This window comes from Oryzias latipes, chromosome 12, assembly GCF_053564925.1.
Source record: "Oryzias latipes strain Hd-rR chromosome 12, Olatipes_Hd-rR_3.1".
Classification (NCBI taxonomy): domain Eukaryota; kingdom Metazoa; phylum Chordata; class Actinopteri; order Beloniformes; family Adrianichthyidae; genus Oryzias; species Oryzias latipes.
The window spans coordinates 3,780,375-3,798,271 of NC_136248.1; the positions used below are offsets into that span (position 1 = coordinate 3,780,375).

At 44.4% G+C, this 17,897-nt stretch overlaps 1 protein-coding gene across 1 annotated transcript; it reads right to left on the reverse strand.

Annotated features, from left to right (window-relative positions):
- Window positions 1-7,362: 7,362 nt before the first annotated feature.
- On the reverse strand, window positions 7,363-10,721 carry gfi1b (growth factor independent 1B transcription repressor). Its single transcript, XM_023961064.2, has 7 exons — window positions 10,581-10,721; window positions 10,227-10,332; window positions 9,692-9,865; window positions 9,208-9,437; window positions 8,830-8,967; window positions 8,582-8,747; window positions 7,363-8,249 (listed from the first exon to the last, which is right to left on the reverse strand). The coding sequence occupies exons 2-7, from the start codon at window positions 10,318-10,320 to the stop codon at window positions 8,071-8,073; spliced, it is 981 nt and encodes a 326-aa protein (XP_023816832.1). The 5' UTR covers window positions 10,321-10,332; window positions 10,581-10,721; the 3' UTR covers window positions 7,363-8,070.
- Between the last annotated feature and the right edge of the window lie 7,176 nt (window positions 10,722-17,897).

Below are 17,897 nucleotides of genomic sequence, written 5' to 3' on the forward strand. Positions count from 1 at the left end.
CAATTACTAGACGAGTAACTGGGAAAACATGTGGAGGCCCTGGTTAACTGTACAAATGACACTTGGTCAATAAAGTTATTAAAAACCACTTTTTCTGTTTTTCCATTTTTTTTCACCAAAATTGGCCCCCAGTCTAATATCAAGTTCCTAATCTGACCCCCTACAAAAACTTTGAGAACCCCTGGTCTAAATGGACAGAACATGTTAAGCCTATAAGATCAGACTTTATGTGAAGTGCCACTAAAATTGTTAATGTTTTGAAAAATCTTATACTCTCTCCCATGTCTGGTCTTTTTTCATTTAAAACTGAGAAAGCAAGAACATTGTAGTCTGTCAACGCAGTGTACAATTTATCATGTGCTTTAAAAAAAAGGAATCTCAAAACAAAAAAACGAGATTACACAAATGAAAGTAAAACACAATTACAGTTCTCTCTAATTACAGTTTCTGTTTTTTAACTTATCTTTGGCACACAGTCAAGGTTTTTTTTCTATGCCACTACAATATAACTTTTTTAATTGATTATGAACTGTTTGTGTCTGTTTGACGGCAATTATGCAACAAGGTAGCTTTAAAAGCATTCCTTGTACGACTCAGTAGAATCCATGTTTTGCTTAAAATCCTTAACGCTTGCATGATTTGACTTCAGGTCTGCACAGACAGTTTAAGTGCTCCATAAAAAAAGTTTTATGGCATGGCACAGCACGGCACAGCACAGTAAGGTACAGTACGGTAAAGAAGGTACAGTTTGGTACGGTATGATAAGGCATGGTATGGCATGGAACAGTACGGTAGGGTACAGTACAGTATCGTACAGTACGGTATAGTACGGCACGGTACAGTACAGCACAGTAAGGTACTGTATGGTATGGCATGGTGTGGTATGGTGTGGTGTGGTATGGTACAGTATAGTACAGTATAGTACGGTGCAGTACGGAGCGGTATGGTATTGAATGGTATGGTGTGGTATGGTATGGTATGGTATGGTATGGTATGGTATGGTATGGTATGGTATGGTATGGTATGGTATGGTATGGTATGGTATGGTATGGTACAGTACAGTAAGGTACGGTACAGTATGGTACGGTACAATATGGCACGATATGGTACGCAGCGGTATGGTGCTGTATAGTATGGTATGGTACGGCACGGTACAGTACAGTAAGGTATGGTACCGTAAAGTATGGTAAGGTACGATACGATATGGTATGGCACGGTACGGTATTCGAATGAGATTATAAAAGTATCTGTTGGAACATCTACTTAAGTTCTGTGGTACAGCTAAACAACATTTTTGGAAAAACTCTGCAATCAGATGAAAAAAAGGAACATGTCAGTATTTCAAAACTAAAAACATGAGTTTTTGATAGCTCAGTTGGTTGGGTGTAGGACTGTCACACAGGAAACCTGGATTTGGGTCCCAGGCCGGGCAATGAGCTAAAAATCCATTGTGGGTCCTTGGACAAGACCCTTGGAGATGCTGCCTGTCTCATCAGATCACTCAATCAATCAATACTTTATTGTCCCGTCAGGGAAATTTGTCTTGGGCTGAGGAGCCCACAGCTACAACATAAAGAACACAACAAAATAAACATGCACAATAAAACAACACCCACAAAAATAACAACCAGAGACCCGAAGCCACGCAAGTGTTGCTTTCTGAAGCTTTCGCTTCTGAAAGGTCTTTTTGTGAAGCTTGTTGTGTTGTAGCCTTTCAGAGTCCAGAGATGTTTGTGTTTTGTTTAAAAAAGTTTACTTCCTTGTTGAACGGGGAAGATGTTGAGCAGAGGATTGAGGAGGGGCGAGGCCCTCCGTTCTGCGGGGGATACCCCGCTCTGACATCTGTGAATGCTGATGCCTGGGGCGCTATCCCGCTCACATCCTGAAGAGTTTCCAGAGTACCGGCCCCACCTCGTTTGCATAGAGCTGATTTGCAAACCAAATCCTGCTGCATTCTGCTTGTACCTGCATCAGGAGGCTGCAGACAGAGGCCTGTTGTTCGGTCTTGATTTAATTGAGTTGTTGTTCAGACTGTTTGCTGGATGCAGCAGATTTGGTTGATCATTGTCTACTTTTTTTTTTTACCTCTGTAGCTAACATCAAAGCAGACAATCGTAGTTTTTCTCAAATATTTCTCCTTTTCTTCAGAGCTCATTTTTTCACCAACATTTCCCTCATGAAGGTCCAGTGAGTGTCTTTTTGATCCCGAAGCAGCAGTTTGAACAAACCAATCTGGCTCCTCATGATACCCCCTCCGCCGTGCTTCGGGCACTCAGAGCTGCACACTTCCTTCAGTTTCTCCCGTTTTTCCCCGGGCAAACCCCAGCTGCAGCGCCCCTCCTCCTTCAGGACTCGTGTCCTGTTTGTTCAGCCCCAGACAGGAGGATCCTCCTTCTGCTGCAGCCTGTGCAGGATTTTGATTTGCTCCATCAACTCACAGCAGCAGGTCTAACCGCTGTGAACCCCCCACCCCTCGACCCGTTTGCCAACTCATTTTGCATAAAAACCTCAGATTTGTTTGACAGAAACTCTTCCATCCCCAGACTTTGATTTCTGCAAAGATGAACCCCAAGAGAAAATAAAGCCTGTTGCACCTCTGACAGTTTCTTATGCAAAGTGCATTTTTAAGCCTTTTATTAATAAACTTTCTTTTAACCTTTTAGCAAACTTGCAATGACTTTTAGAAAACCAAACTCAAAAGTAAATAAATGCTTAGTCCATTGAAGAAAAGGCATTTGTTGGAGCTCTAAATATATTTTTGTTTCTTTTGTGTATTTTTTTTAAATGAAGAATTCAATACATAAACTGTCTCTAAAGAATCAAACCTCTTTTATCATGGAGCTAAGTTTTAGTTTCATTAATTTCATAAAGTCATACATTTAAGCTCTGTTACAGTTTAAAGTATTTTTTAACGGCAGCTGAAAAACTGGATCAGAACCATCTGAAGAGAATATTTCTTGTGAGCGATCTGTCTTTTTAGGATTTTTGTGTAAAATCTGACATTTATAATTGCTTAAAAGCTCAGAATAAAGAAAATGCACATTATTGAAGTTGTAAAGAACAGAGCTGAGAGGAAATGTCTCTCTGTAAGTAAGTGTTAGTTTGTCTGGAAATGAGCTTTTGCTCACCTGAGTTCCCTGAAATGAAGCCCCGGCTGTCTTAAGTCTTTTTCCCTTGAGCTCTCTCTGTTGATCTAGAGCCATCTGCTGTTTTGTGGATTTCTCTTGGTTGTGCCTATAGATGATGCACAGTCATCTGTCTAGAACCTGAACTGCATGTAGTCAAACACCTGGATTCCACCGAAATGTTTGTTAGAGATGCCCTTCTGTTAGCTTTGTCTTCTCTTTGCCCAGTTTGGATTTTTTGTTAAGCAGAAATTGGACAAAAAATGTGAGAAAAAAAGAAATATGACATTCTAAAATCCTTCTACAAAATATCATCTAAATCCCCGGCTGTTAGCTTTTATAAATGTATCAGTGAATGTTCTGCACATTTACATTTTTGCTTATTTTTAAAGACCCACTCCAATGAAAACTGTGTTTTTGGTGTTTTATTAACATATTCTTGGGGCATTTTTCTGATGATGGAGGACAGGAAAATTAAGATTGAAACTGCATTTCTGAGTATTTATTTATTCAAATCCTTGTGATTCAGGAGCAGACGAAAGAAATGCTGTTTGAAAAACCTTGTAGTGGTAAGCTGCGACAGTAGGCATCAGCAAGCTCTCTGCTCTGCTCCGTTCTGATGATCCACTGTCAGACAAATGGATCCATGAACGTCTATCTTTTCCTCGTCTGAGCTGGAATCTGGATCTAAACTGTCCAGCTGGATAGCTCCAATGTTCCTTGCCATTTTGTGTTGCACCGCTAAAGTTAAGTTAGGGCTTTTGAGGGATGTGAACTAGTGGGAGGGCACATAAACAGATGGATGATGGGAAGTGAGGGAAGGCTTACTTCCACACCAACAGTACCACCCACCACTCAGAGGGGCATTTCTGGTGAACTCTGATGCCTCTCTCCTGAAACGTTGTCCTAGAAAACAACACGTTTTTTTATTTTGGCTAAAAATGTCATAATCATAAGAAATGATAAAGACCACTGGGAATGCTTTCAGAAGAGATCTAAAGGGACTTTAAACCCCCATGTTTAGCTCTTTAAGGAAATTTTAATATAAGGTGTTTTTCACAAAGTTCCTTCTGGGAGCTCCTGTCAGATTTGAAGATGTGATTTCCTTGAGCAGCTTTGCTGATGGGGTTTTCTGTTTGATGAAGGCGTTTGTTTGTCGGAGGTAAATCCAACATGATGAAGGGTGTGGTGGAGGGAGTCTTAACTTAGAACTCAGCCTCTTTTTCCAGAGCTGTTTAATTAAGCCGGGATCCCCTGGAACTGCAAAGCAGTCGGTTTCAGCTGCAAAGTACTCTGTTTAAGCTGCCGTGCAGTCGATTTCAGCTGCATAACTGTCTGTTTCAGCTGCCAAACATTCAGTTTGAGGTGCAGACCAGTTGTGTTTCAGCTGCAGAATAGTCGTGTTACAGCTACAGAACAGTCTGTTCCAGCTGCGGAACAGTCGGTTTCAGCTGCAGAACAGTCAGTTTCAGCTGCAGAACAGACGGTTTCAGCTGCAGAACAGTCTGTTTCAGCTGCAGAACAGTTGTGTTTCAGCTGCAGAATAGTCGTGTTACAGCTACAGAACAGTCTGTTTCAGCTGCAGAACAGTTGTGTTTCAGCTGCAGAATAGTCGTGTTACAGCTACAGAACAGTCTGTTCCAGCTGCGGAACAGTCGGTTTCAGCTGCAGAACAGTCAGTTTCAGCTGCAGAACAGACGGTTTCAGCTGCAGAAGAGTCTGTTTCAGCTGCAGAACAGACGGTTTCAGCTGCAGAACAGTCTGTTTCAGCTGCAGAACAGTTGTGTTTCAGCTGCAGAATAGTCGTGTTACAGCTACAGAACAGTCTGTTCCAGCTGCGGAACAGTCGGTTTCAGCTGCAGAAGAGTCTGTTTCAGCTGCAGAACAGACGGTTTCAGCTGCAGAACAGTCTGTTTCAGCTGCAGAACAGTCTGTTTCAGCTGCAGAACAGTTGTGTTTCAGCTGCAGAATAGTCGTGTTACAGCTACAGAACAGTCTGTTCCAGCTGCGGAACAGTCGGTTTCAGCTGCAGAACAGTCAGTTTCAGCTGCAGAACAGACGGTTTCAGCTGCAGAACAGTCTGTTTCAGCTGCAGAACAGTCTGTTTCAGCTGCAGAACAGTTGTGTTTCAGCTGCAGAATAGTCGTGTTACAGCTACAGAACAGTCTGTTCCAGCTGCGGAACAGTCGGTTTCAGCTGCAGAACAGTCAGTTTCAGCTGCAGAACAGACGGTTTCAGCTGCAGAACAGTCTGTTTCAGCTGCAGAACAGTCTGTTTCAGCTGCAGAACAGTTGTGTTTCAGCTGCAGAATAGTCGTGTTACAGCTACAGAACAGTCTGTTCCAGCTGCGGAACAGTCGGTTTCAGCTGCAGAACAGTCAGTTTCAGCTGCAGAACAGACGGTTTCAGCTGCAGAACAGTCTGTTTCAGCTGCAGAACAGTCTGTTTCAGCTGCAGAACAGTTGTGTTTCAGCTGCAGAATAGTCGTGTTACAGCTACAGAACAGTCTGTTCCAGCTGCGGAACAGTCGGTTTCAGCTGCAGAACAGTCAGTTTCAGCTGCAGAACAGACGGTTTCAGCTGCAGAAGAGTCTGTTTCAGCTGCAGAACAGTCTGTTTCAGCTGCAGAACAGTCGGTTTCAGCTGCAGAACAGTCGGTTTCAGCTGCAGAACAGTCTGTTTCAGCTGCAGAACAGTTGTGTTTCAGCTGCAGAACAGTCTGTTTCAGCTGCAGAACAGTTGTGTTTCAGCTGCAGAACAGTCGGTTACAGCTGTAGAACAGTCTGTTTCAGCTGCAGAACAGTCTGTTTCAGCTGCAGAATAGTCGTGTTACAGCTACAGAGCAGTCTGTTCCAGCTGCAGAACAGTCGGTTTCAGCTGCGGAACAGTCGGTTTCAGCTGCGGAACAGTCGGTTTCAGCTGCGGAACAGTCGGTTTCAGGTGCAGAACAGTCAGTTTCAGCTGCAGAACAGACAGTTTCAGCTGCAGAACAGACGGTTTCAGCTGCAGAACAGTCTGTTTCAGCTGCAGAACAGTCGGTTTCAGCTGCAGAACAGTCGCTTTCAGCTGCAGAACAGTCTGTTTCAGCTGCAGAACAGTCTGTTTCAGCTGCAGAACAGTTGTGTTTCAGCTACAGAACAGTCATGTTCCGGCTGCAGAATAGTCGTGTTACAGCTACAGAACAGTCTGTTACAGCTGCAGAACAGTCGGTTTCAGCTGCAGAACAGTCTGTTTCAGCTGCAGAACAGTCTGTTTCAGCTGCAGAACAGTTGTGTTTCAGCTACAGAACAGTCTGTTTCAGCTGCAGAACAGTCTGTTTCAGCTGCAGAACAGTTGTGTTTCAGCTACAGAACAGTCGGTTACAGCTGTAGAACAGTCTGTTTCAGCTGCAGAACAGTCTGTTTCAGCTGCAGAACAGTCGGTTTCAGCTGCAGAACAGTCTGTTTCAGCTGCAGAACAGTCTGTTTCAGCTGCAGAACAGTTGTGTTTCAGCTACAGAACAGTCTGTTTCAGCTGCAGAACAGTTGTGTTTCAGCTGCAGAACAGTCTGTTTCAGCTGCAGAACAGTTGTGTTTCAGCTACAGAACAGTCATGTTCCGGCTGCAGAATAGTCGTGTTACAGCTGCAGAACAGTCTGTTACAGCTGCAGAACAGTTGTGTTACAGCTGCAGAACAGTTGTGTTACAGCTGTAGGACAGTCTGTTACAGCTGCAGAACAGTTGTGTTTCAGCTACAGAACAGTCTGTTACAGCTGCAGAACAGTTGTGTTACAGCTGCAGAACAGTTGTGTTACAGCTGCAGAACAGTCTGTTACAGCTGCAGAACAGTTGTGTTTCAGCTACAGAACAGTCATGTTCCGGCTGCAGAATAGTCGTGTTACAGCTGTAGGACAGTCTGTTTCAGCTGCAGAACAGTTGTGTTACAGCTGTAGGACAGTCTGTTACAGCTGCACAACAGTCGTGTTACAGCTGCAGAACACAGAAAGGAGCGGCAGCCTTCCCTCGGCTGAGCTGCAGTCTGCATGGACAGTTATCTAAACCTGCATTTGCATGGCCTTCCAGGTCTCATTTGAATGCAGGATTACTGTTTTACAAGCCAGGTCTGCTTCCGTGACAGATTTGCACCTGAGCTTGTCATAACCATCCTACTTTTACGGGAACAGACCGTTCATCTGCACAGTTACTGACATTGGATGAACTTTTTTTCATCTACAAAGAAAAACGAAAAAGACAATAAATATTTCTCTTTTATATTGATATTTATTTAAAGATTTACAAACTCAACAATAAATGTAAAATAAATAGGATTGACAACTTTTTTTATATAAAATTCAAAAGACATCAGTAAATCTCCCACGCATGCTCACTGTCCCTTCACAAGGTTTTTCAACATGTGTATGAATATTCTGAACGGAAACTTCTAGCATGACTCGTAACTTTATCATTACCTACTGTAGACATGACATACGCCGACATGCAACGGCGGCTTCGATAGCTCACGCAGGTGCATGAACTGGCGCGTGACAGTTTACCTGAGCTGCCACGTATCAGTGTGCTGCCAGGTGAGGACAAAACACCTTGCTTTTATTTGAAGGTTTATGACCTTTAATTTGACAGCAGCCTCTTTTACTTTGAAAGATCTGCGTGACTTCTTTTTTTCACATTTGGGTTTGTTTTCACCTGCTTCGTGACTTTGTCGCTTGCATTTTCTCGCGTGGTTTCGTGTTATGATTTAAAGAACTTTCTTTTCTTCATAAAGTCTAACATTTTTGTGTAAACTTCGCGAGTTTGCTGCCGTTCTCGCGTGACCATTTCAACGGGAACCAGTCCAATGACTCACAGTCCACGCGCGTATCCACCGCTCCACACGTCTCCACGCAGCGCGCGCCCCAGAGTTCGTTTGGATGTCTGCGCAGCCGCAGACTGTGCGTCAGGTGTTTGCGCTCCGTCACTTCATGCCGTGCTGGCTCTCGTGGTGCCGCCGCAGGTCCACCTTCCTCTGGAAGCCCTTTGCGCAGATGTCGCAGCCGAACGGCTTGAAGCCCGTGTGCTTCCTGCTGTGGGTGATCAGGTTGGAGCTCTGGCTGAAGGCTTTGCCGCACACCTGGCACTTGTGGGGCTTCTCACCTGAGCAGACCATAAGAGAACGTGAAATCTGATCTTCTGTCACTTCTCTGGTGATTTATTTGGACGCGCACGCGCGCTCTACGCCCGATGGACAGACGTCGGGCAATTTTCCCGCACGAAAGAGTCGGGCTATTGTTCAGATTTGTCCGCCGTGATGCTGACAGGCAGACGGGGACAGACTTCCTTTCTCAGAGCTGTGCGTGGAAGCGGGAAAACCAGATATGCAAATTCCCCCGCGTCTTTTTAAGCTTCATTTCCAGATTTATCAGCGGTTTATGGCTCCTGGAAAGAAAAGCTGCAGCAAAGCCCTATGCAAATGTACAGATAGTTACCAGTGTGGATGTAGGTGTGCTTCTTCATGTCGGACTTCTGGTGAAACCTCTTCCCGCAGAACTGGCACGGATAGGGCCGCGTGTCCGAGTGGATGAGTAGGTGCGTGGAGAGCGTGGAGGAGCGCTTGAACGACTTCCCGCACATCTTACACTCGAAGCTTTTCTCCTGGTAGACAGCAGAAGACGGAGCGAGCTGGAGTATGAGGGGTCACCTCATTGCTGCCTCCCCCCTTCAGCCCCTGGGGTACCTGCGAGTGAACGTTCATGTGCTGCTCCAGACTGACGGCGTGGCCGAAGGTTTTCCTGCAGATGCTGCACCCAAAGGGCCTCATTCCGCTGTGGGACCTCCTGACGTGAACCTCCAGGCCGTGAGACGTGGAGAACACCTGAACACACGCAGGCGCGCGTCAGTAATGATGCGCCCAAGGTTCTTCCATGCAAAAAGAGATTTCAGTTCAACAAAAAGGAAAGAAAGTTCAAATAAGAGCTTTTATTTTGAAAATAAAGAAAACAGTCCTCATTGGTAATTTACAAACTTAAAAATGCATTTTTATTATCAGGATATGCATTAAATGAGGCGAATCTCTTAAGGTGTTTTTTTCCTGTCGCTCTAGGATTGGTGGTACCTTGTCACAGGTGATGCAGTGGTAGGTGCTGGACAGGGGGGTGTAGTGGGTGCTGCAGTCCAGCGGCTGCTGCGTGGGGGGGCTGCGGCTGATGCGGCCGCCGTACAGGCCGCTGGCGTGCTGCAGCACCGTGGGGCTGAAGCTCAGCTGGCGCAGCTCGAAGCGGGACGGCGCCGGCTCCCACGCGAACGCGGGCTTGTAGTACGGGGAGAACTCGTCCACGTGGGGCTCTGGGGTGGGGAGAGTAATCTGATTACATACGGCAGGGTTGTTTTGGATTTCGTCCTGGAAAATCAGATGTATCCAGAGGAGAATTTCCAATACATAAATAAATCTGCTGAACTTTGACGAAAGACCCGAGGATGGAAGGGGGGGGGGGGTCATATTAGGAAGTCCGGGTGCGGAAACAGGTAAACTGATTTCCTGGTTTGGTAACCAGATTACTGGGCGCATGTAAACACACAAGCTGATTTGGATGACTCACCACTCAGAAAGTAAGGCTGCGCGCACGCCACCGGAGAGCTGGGTGGATCCCGCTGAACAGGTAAGGGACGGGGCAGCTCAGCCACCTGCTGCTCCTGCGAAGGGGGGGCCGCGGCCTGCTCCCCAGGCTGAGGCACGTCCAACAGGTCTGCACTCTGGAGCTGCAGCGTGACATCTAAAATCCACAGCAAACACGAGTGTGATTCATACAAGACAAACATGCCTCCGAGGTGTTCCAGAGGTAAACATCCTGGACTCCGAGGCCTCAGCAAAACCAGGAGACTCTCAGGAGGAGATCCGAACCATGTGGCGCAGAAACCAGAGACATCCCAGAGCAGAAAAAGCCTTTTCATGAACATGACCAGTTTTCCAACAAAAGGAAAATGTTTCTCTTTTTTCCTGAAACCTCGCTGCTGTTCAAGGATTTGAAACCCGAACTGATGAATTTAGGAGCTGAACCGCATTTGGTTGGTTTTAATTTATAAGAGTTTATAAGGAAAACTTAAGTTACATTATTTGAGAGAAAAACTGCTGACCTGCACAAGCTGCGGCCTTCGGCTCCTTCTCCGGGGAGCGATGAACATTGTAGGACGCGCATCTTTTGTTTTTCACCAGGAATGACCGCGGCATGATGACGTTTCACTGCAGGGAAAATGAAACATGACGCAAAAGGTCTGCAAAATTATAAGCGACCTTTATAGGTGAGAAGTTGCTATGAGCCTCAGAATTAGAAGCGCCTGTTCCTTCAAACTTCACCGAACCCCCTAAAGAAGAGTTTAAACCATAAAGGGTTCAATTCTGCATTTACAGTTATAGTGATACACATCAAACGAAACTAAACAACAAACTTTAAACGCCTGTCAACACTTTTCCCGGCAGTTCTGTCTCACCTTCACCTGCAGCTCCGCGCGAAGCGCGGCAAACGGACAGAGGAGAGAGAGGATGATGACGCCCGCTTTTCTGAGTCTCCCGGCCGCTCGTGCGTCCCCAAATCCGTTCCTGAAAGTTAGAAAAGCACAGCCGCGTGAAGCCATCTCACCCACTGCCCCCCCCCACCCCCCGCCTGATTTTCAATCAGATAACTTCAGCGGGACAATCTGAGTGTGCTCTCAGCCAATCAGCGGCCGACCCGCAGGCGCACATTTGCCTAAAAAAACACGCGCCTGTGGAACAGTTATACAAAACACACACCAAACTCTGACGCGTTGAAAGCTAAAACAAAATGAAATATTTGAAGTTCAGCTCTAAATGAGAATGTTCTCATTTCATGGAGAGAGACAGAGAATAAAAACAGAACAGAGGATCAAACGTGGCGGCATTTGGGCTTCAAGATTCTCTAGAAAGCCTGGCGCGCGCGCGCGTATGATCTGGACACCTGCTGACTGCTGCTGTCCGACACAGAAATGAGGCACCTCGCGCGCCTCGCAACTTAATAACCATCTCTACTGGAAGCCCACTGCTGCTGCTGCTGCCATTGATAATAATATTCACAATAAAGGTTTACGGGGCATTTTAGAAAGTCAAACAGAAAAATGCTGAAGCGCCCTCTTGTGGAGAGTACGATCAAAAAGCATTTCTGAGGTGGCGTCATAACTTCTGTTGCTGTTCATGAGGAGAAAGCTGAGAGTATCCCATTACAGAAGGGATGTACTACAATAACATATTACCATCCACTCTGTAGTCTGAGGTGTTACCAAATAACATTGGTAATATTGACTCAGTACACTCTCAGTTTACAAAAGACTAACTGCCCAGAATACCATCGTTTAAAGCACCTATGAAGCATTAAAGTGCCACAAACCAAAACTGTAGCCTGTTCTGCTCACTTAGAGCTTCACTTTTCACATCACTGCCTACAGAAAGGAAGAAGAGAATAAATCAACGGAGTTTTGCATTGGCACCCACAGTTTTTCTGCTGGGGGCTGATTTCCCCTCCAGAACCACACATGTCACACTTTCTTCTCTGGTCTATGATTGGACCTTTAGCTGCTTAGGAGAAAACAGTCCACATCCTTTCTGTTCAAGATGTGAGCTGTGAGCTTCAGGATGGATTTTCAGGTTCCTTTGTTCTCTCAGAGTTCTGGTTTGTGAACTCTTTCATGAGGCCTTGTTAAAGTTTGGATATATTGAATTATTGTTTTACTCTTTTTTTACTCTCTATTTATAAATGTTCATGTTTCTTTTTTTCTTACCACATTTAATCGCATTCATTCGTTTTTGTTGCATCTTATATCTTTATGCTGTTACTAATATTTGTAGTTGTTTTTCACTGACTTATCTGCACATCTGTGTTTTCTTGACTCCACACAAAATAAATGACATTTCCTTTTCTTGCTTTAATATTTTGTTTAGTCTTGCGTTTTGGTTTGTTTATTTATTTGTTTATAACATTTTATAAGCAATGGGGCGATTAGCCCATTGACGTGCCTGTTCCCTCCTGTTAGGTTTATAACAATAAAACCGACAAAGTAGAGTTAAACAATAAACAAACCAAAAGAAAATACAAATTATGACATAAATTACATTATCAAGACAAAACATACACACACAAACAGCTCTCACTTTATTTTATCTCTCCTTCTAAAGCTGTTTGACAAACTTCGTATTCAATAAAAAACACAGAACATAAATGATGTGCAAACATACTAAAGAGGAAAGAAAAAAAGAAAAGGACATTTTCAGATCATTAATGATCATGTAAACAAAAACGTGAGCGTGTATCTTTTCTTCTTAAGAATTTGGCGCACTTTGAGTTGAAAGGAGAAGGAAAGGAAAGGTACAGAGAACCCGCAAAACCGACACTAAGACTTTTTTACAATCCACACCAGCAGAGTTCATCGTTTTAAGTTCATATTTCAGCTCATTCATCCTCATGTTAAACTCCACTCCCATCATCTTTTGATCTGTTTTCAAAGCGTTCCCAGTGCTCTTTTAATGATGATGATGATGACGTATTTAGTCCAAAAAAAACCCAAAACTGTGTCGTTTTCTATAGTTTCTGCAGAGCAACAGGAGTTCATTAGAAATTCACCTCTGAGTTGTGGGCGGGACTATTGGCGTTTCCCATCACTCCTTTATTTACACTCTCTCCCGCTATACAGCCCCTCACACCCCCAACTTATGATTAGTGATGCAACAAAAATGGCAGCAATATCAGATCTTTCCAGTTATACAGTTTAGGTCCAGATTCCAGTCAAGACGAGGAAAACAAATACGTTCATGGATCTATTGGTCTGACAGTGGATGATCAGAATGGAGCAGAGCAGAGAGTTTGCATCCTGCCAATTGTAGCACCTACATCACAGTCACAAGCTGTTTTTTTTTTGCCTGCTTCTGATTCCCAACAATGTGAATGAGGAAATAATCTGGAATGCAATTTAAATCTCAATCTTCTTTTTGTCTTCCATCATCAGTAAAATGCTACAAGAACATGTTAAAAAAAAAGAAAAAAAATCATTTTCTCCCATTTTCATTGGAGTGGGTCTTTCAGATGAGTGATTTTACAACCTGAGGGAGACAAAGACAGAAACAGGAGGAACTATACGAGGAACCGGGAGGATCGGGCTGTGCCATGAACCTTCTCAGAACATTTAGATCAAACAATCAATATCCAAAAGCGTTCGCTCACCCATCCAAATGATCAGAATCAGGTGTCCTAATCACTTGTCCTGGCCACAGGTGTATAGAATCATCACTCAGGCATGCAGACTGTTTAACAAACATATGTGAAAGAATGGGCCGCTCTCAGGAGCTCAGTGAATTCCAGCAGGGAACTGTTATAGGACGCCACCTATGCAACGAATCTATTGGTGAAATTTCCTAAATATTCCACAGTCAACTGTCAGCTCTGTCAGAACAAAATGGAAGAGTTTGGGAGCCATAGCAACTCAGTCACCAAGCGGTAGACCAGGTAAACTGAGATGTGTCCGCAGATACTGAAGCTCATAGTCCAAAGAGGTCACTGACTTTCTGCACAGTCAAGTGCTGCAGAGCTCCAAACGTTTAAACAGATTAGCTCAAGTACAGCACGCAGAGAGATTCGTGGAATGGGTTTCAATGGCCGAGCAGCTGCATCCAAGCCACATATCATCAAGTGCAATGCAAAGCGTTGGATGCAGTCGTGGAAAGCACGCAGCCACTGGACTCTAGAGCAGTGGAGACGCCTTCTCTGGAGTGATGAATCACACTTTTCCATCTGGAAATCTGATGGAGCAGTCTGGGTTTGGAGGTTGCAGGAGAACGGTACATGTAGGACTGCATTGTGACGAGTGTGGAACTTGGTGGAGGAGGAATTATGGTGTGGGCTTGTTTTTCCAGACTTGGCCCCTTAGTTCCAGTGAAAGGAAGTCTGAATGCTTCAGGATACAGAAACATTTTGGACAATTCCATGCTTCCGACCTTTTAGGAACAGTTTGGAGCGGTCCCTTCCTCCTCCAACATGATCGTGGACCAGAGCACAAAGCAAGGTCCAAGAAGACATGGATGACAGAGTCTGGTGTGGATGAACTGGACTGGTCTGCACAGAGTCCTGACCTGAACCCCATAGAACACCTTTGGGGTGAATTAGACCAGAAACTGAGAGCCAGGGCTTCTCCTCCACATCAGTGTGTGACCTCACCAATGCTGTTTGGAAGAATGGTCAAAAATTCCCAGAAACACACGTAAAATAATGGCTTAGCCCCTGGGTGAGCCTGCAGTGTGAAAGCACCACTCCACTGCATTCAGACTGAAGTGAACCACACCAGAGTTCATCTGGAAGTGAACATTGACCCTCGTGCGTCCGTCTGAATGCATCTTACTGTGCTAGTGTGTGATGCAGCTGAAGCGTCACTCAACTGAACATTTGAAAAGTGATGCAGCGGCAGCAGCAGCAGCAGCTTCGTCGTCTGTCATGAGGCTGGATGGGGTTGAGTTCTGGAAAGGAGCAAAAGTGAGATCGTTGGCTCTTCAGCCATGAAGCCATGCATCCGTGACAGCTTTTGTCTTCATGGATGTGAGCTGTGGAAGCTGAGACGGCATCTATTGAAACTCTGCTTTCTTAATGTTTGCTGAAGGAGGTGTTTTACAAATGAGTACAAACTATTAAGTTACCATCAAAAACCAGTCTGGCTTCGCTGCTGCCTCAACATTTCTAATTCACTGCCGGAACTACAGTCGCCTATTTAGCCAACTTTTGGAAAGACAAAAAAAAAAAATCACACTGGTCTGGATGTGACTTGGTTCAGCCAGACAGCCAAAAGGGGCGTTCAAGTCTGGATTTCTTTTAGATTTTCTTTAGCAATCAGCACTGAACTGCAGGATGGCTGTTCAGGGGTCTAATATGCACTTTATTCAATTTAGTTTGGCATTAACTGTACATTTCCCGGGCACTTTGAAGGTATTGCAACCCCATTAAGAACTCCTCTCTGCCAAAAGTTGTTTCTCATCATGAAGCGGCATGAATCCTTTACCAGAGCTGCACCTGCTCATCTCGGTCACCACTGGCTCTGTCCCCCATCCATCCTTTATGCGTCCACAAGAATTAACCATGAACATCAATAAATGAGCGGTACGAGTAGGAACTGACGTCTCATGGCTTGTTTTGGCGGGACAACCTGGGAAGACTGAGGAGTTTAATCATCATTTAAGTCACAGTCCTCAGAAGTCACAAGTTTTTAATTCACTTGCCAACACCTCCTTTTACAGTGGCTGTCCTTCCTCTCCACTGGTGATTTGGTCAAAAAGAAAAAAAGTTTTGTTTACATGTTTAGCCCACATTTTCATGATGAAAGTGTAACAAAAACACACAAAGAAACAATACATTAAGACAAAAACAATGCCAGGAATATTTGGGATAAATGTGGTTTTTGTTGATGTTCACCTTTCAGCCCATCCCTTCAGGGGTCACCACAGCGAATCAGCTTTCTCTGATTCGCACAGGTGGTTTGGCAGAGATTTTTACTTCCTGACACAACGCTGTGTTTTATCCCGGCTGGGGACAGGCACAGGGGGCGCGGAGATTTCCAGCTCGACACCTCCTTCTCGATACGCCATCGATTTTTTAAGACTGGAAGTGTCGCTCAGTAGTGATACGAGTTCTGACTCGAGACGTATCCGGTACATGCCTTCCCAGCATGCATTCCATGCTCTGACAACGTCGTCTGCGTTGGCTTGGCCATGTACGCCGCATGGCGGACGGAAGGATCCCCAAAGGACATCAGTTACGGGGAACTGGCATCTGGGAAGAGAACCACAGGGCGCCCTACCCCACGATTTAAAGATGTCGGGAAGCGGGTCATGAAAGCCATCGATATAAAGTCCTGGAGGGGCACTCTGACCACACAGCTCAAGTCAGGTGAAGCGAACATGATGCTTGCATCAGAAGAAAAAGGAAGGAAGTTACGCAACAACAACAGCCAGGGAACCACGACTGCTGCGACAAAGAATGTCTGTCCCAGATTGGCCTTTTCAGCCACCAACGACGCTGTCCCACACGATCCTCGAACCAAGACGAGAGCCAGGAGATGTCCTCCATGGTCAACGCTGACCGACGGAGGCCAACTGCAGTAACGGACCAAACATTGTTGCCAGTGTGGGTTCATTGTTGTGATGGAAATCCCAGCTCTTCTTAGAGATTCGGCTGTTTTGTGACTAAAAAGAGCCTTTTTCGGCTCCCAAACAGCTCTTTAGGTTTATTGTTGCTTTATTTAATTTTTTATGAACAGTATAAGATTATGCACAAAATGAATAAATAATGTAAAAAATTTGTTTTTATTCATATAGGTGTATCATATGTATGTTTTTACTTATTCCTTCCAGATAAAATGTACAAAATAAAGGATAAATACAAAGCCAGCTCTTTACCATTCAACTTTTATTTACTTTACGTTTTTGTCTTTCTCCAAAATAAATTTGGAAAAACACCAGAACCACAATCCAGAATAAAAGTTAAAATGTGCAAGCCAAAAGAAAGACTTTTATTCACTTTAAAGGTTGGCATTTAGAATGACCAAATGAGGAACCGGTTTATGGAATTATTCTCCTGCAGACTCTTTTATCATCCTTAAAAGTCAAATGTTTCCGTACTTTGCTTCTTTTCCCAGTTCGGTCACTCGCTTGTGTTGCTTTACGTTTTTGTGTTGCCGTAGTTTCTCGTTGTTCCCCCGCCGCGCTCCCTCCGTCTCCCCCTTATACCCGGTCCATGCGCTGCAACATCCTCCACCCCGTTTCATTCGCGACCGACACATCACTAGTGCAGATGATCATGATCATTAGTGGCCAATCGGATATCCAAAGCCAATATTACTATACGACATGTTTTCCACATCAAAGTTGTCAAAGCACTATGCAGATAAAATGACAATTATACACCTTTGATCAAACATTTCACAAAAAGACAAACATCGACTGAGCTTTAAAATCTTCTTGAAGTCATGAGGTTTTGACTGCACGAGTCCTCTGATGCATTAATAACAGACAACCAGCAGATGTCACTATTTCTAACTGAAATCATCCGAGCAGAGTGTCCGTCTCAGCCCAGTTGTGTTGAAGCTGGTCAGTGCTTCATGAGGCTTCCATTTGGCCATCACTAGGGGGGACCCAGACCCCCATGTGGTTACATAGTTAGGCAGTGGTGTGAAGGGTGGATGAAGTCCATCGCACACGGATTTCCCATGTGCCAGTCAGACACAGAGCCAACTGAGCTATCCAGCCACTTCAAGAAGTTAGATTTTTGTAATAGTAACTGAAAGTAAACAGAAAATAAATCCGCCTGATCGCTAAAATAACATTTTTATCTTGAAAAGCCGCTCTGCTCAACACGTTCCACTCCTCCTCTGATCCTCGGTGCTGTGATGAACAAAGCGAAACTTCTTGAAACTGCAAAGTAGGGGAACCCAATGTGTCAGAGCTTCAAATAATCCTCTCCACGAGGCCATCTAGTGGTTGCACGTGAGAATAACAGGTTTGTCGCGCAGCACCAGACGGTGGGTTTGGCTTCCTGTCTTCATGAGCTTCATGGAAATTGAATGTTTTTAATTTAAAAAATGGAAATAAACTGTTTTTATTTTTTTAAAAATACATGTTATCTAATAAAATAATTATATTTATGTGGATGCTTCCAACTCTGAAAAACTGGAAACATTTTAAAATTCAATTAGATTGGGTTTTAACGACTCAAACTGTTGCTATCATTTTAGATTTTACTAATTAGTTTTTTATAGTTTAGG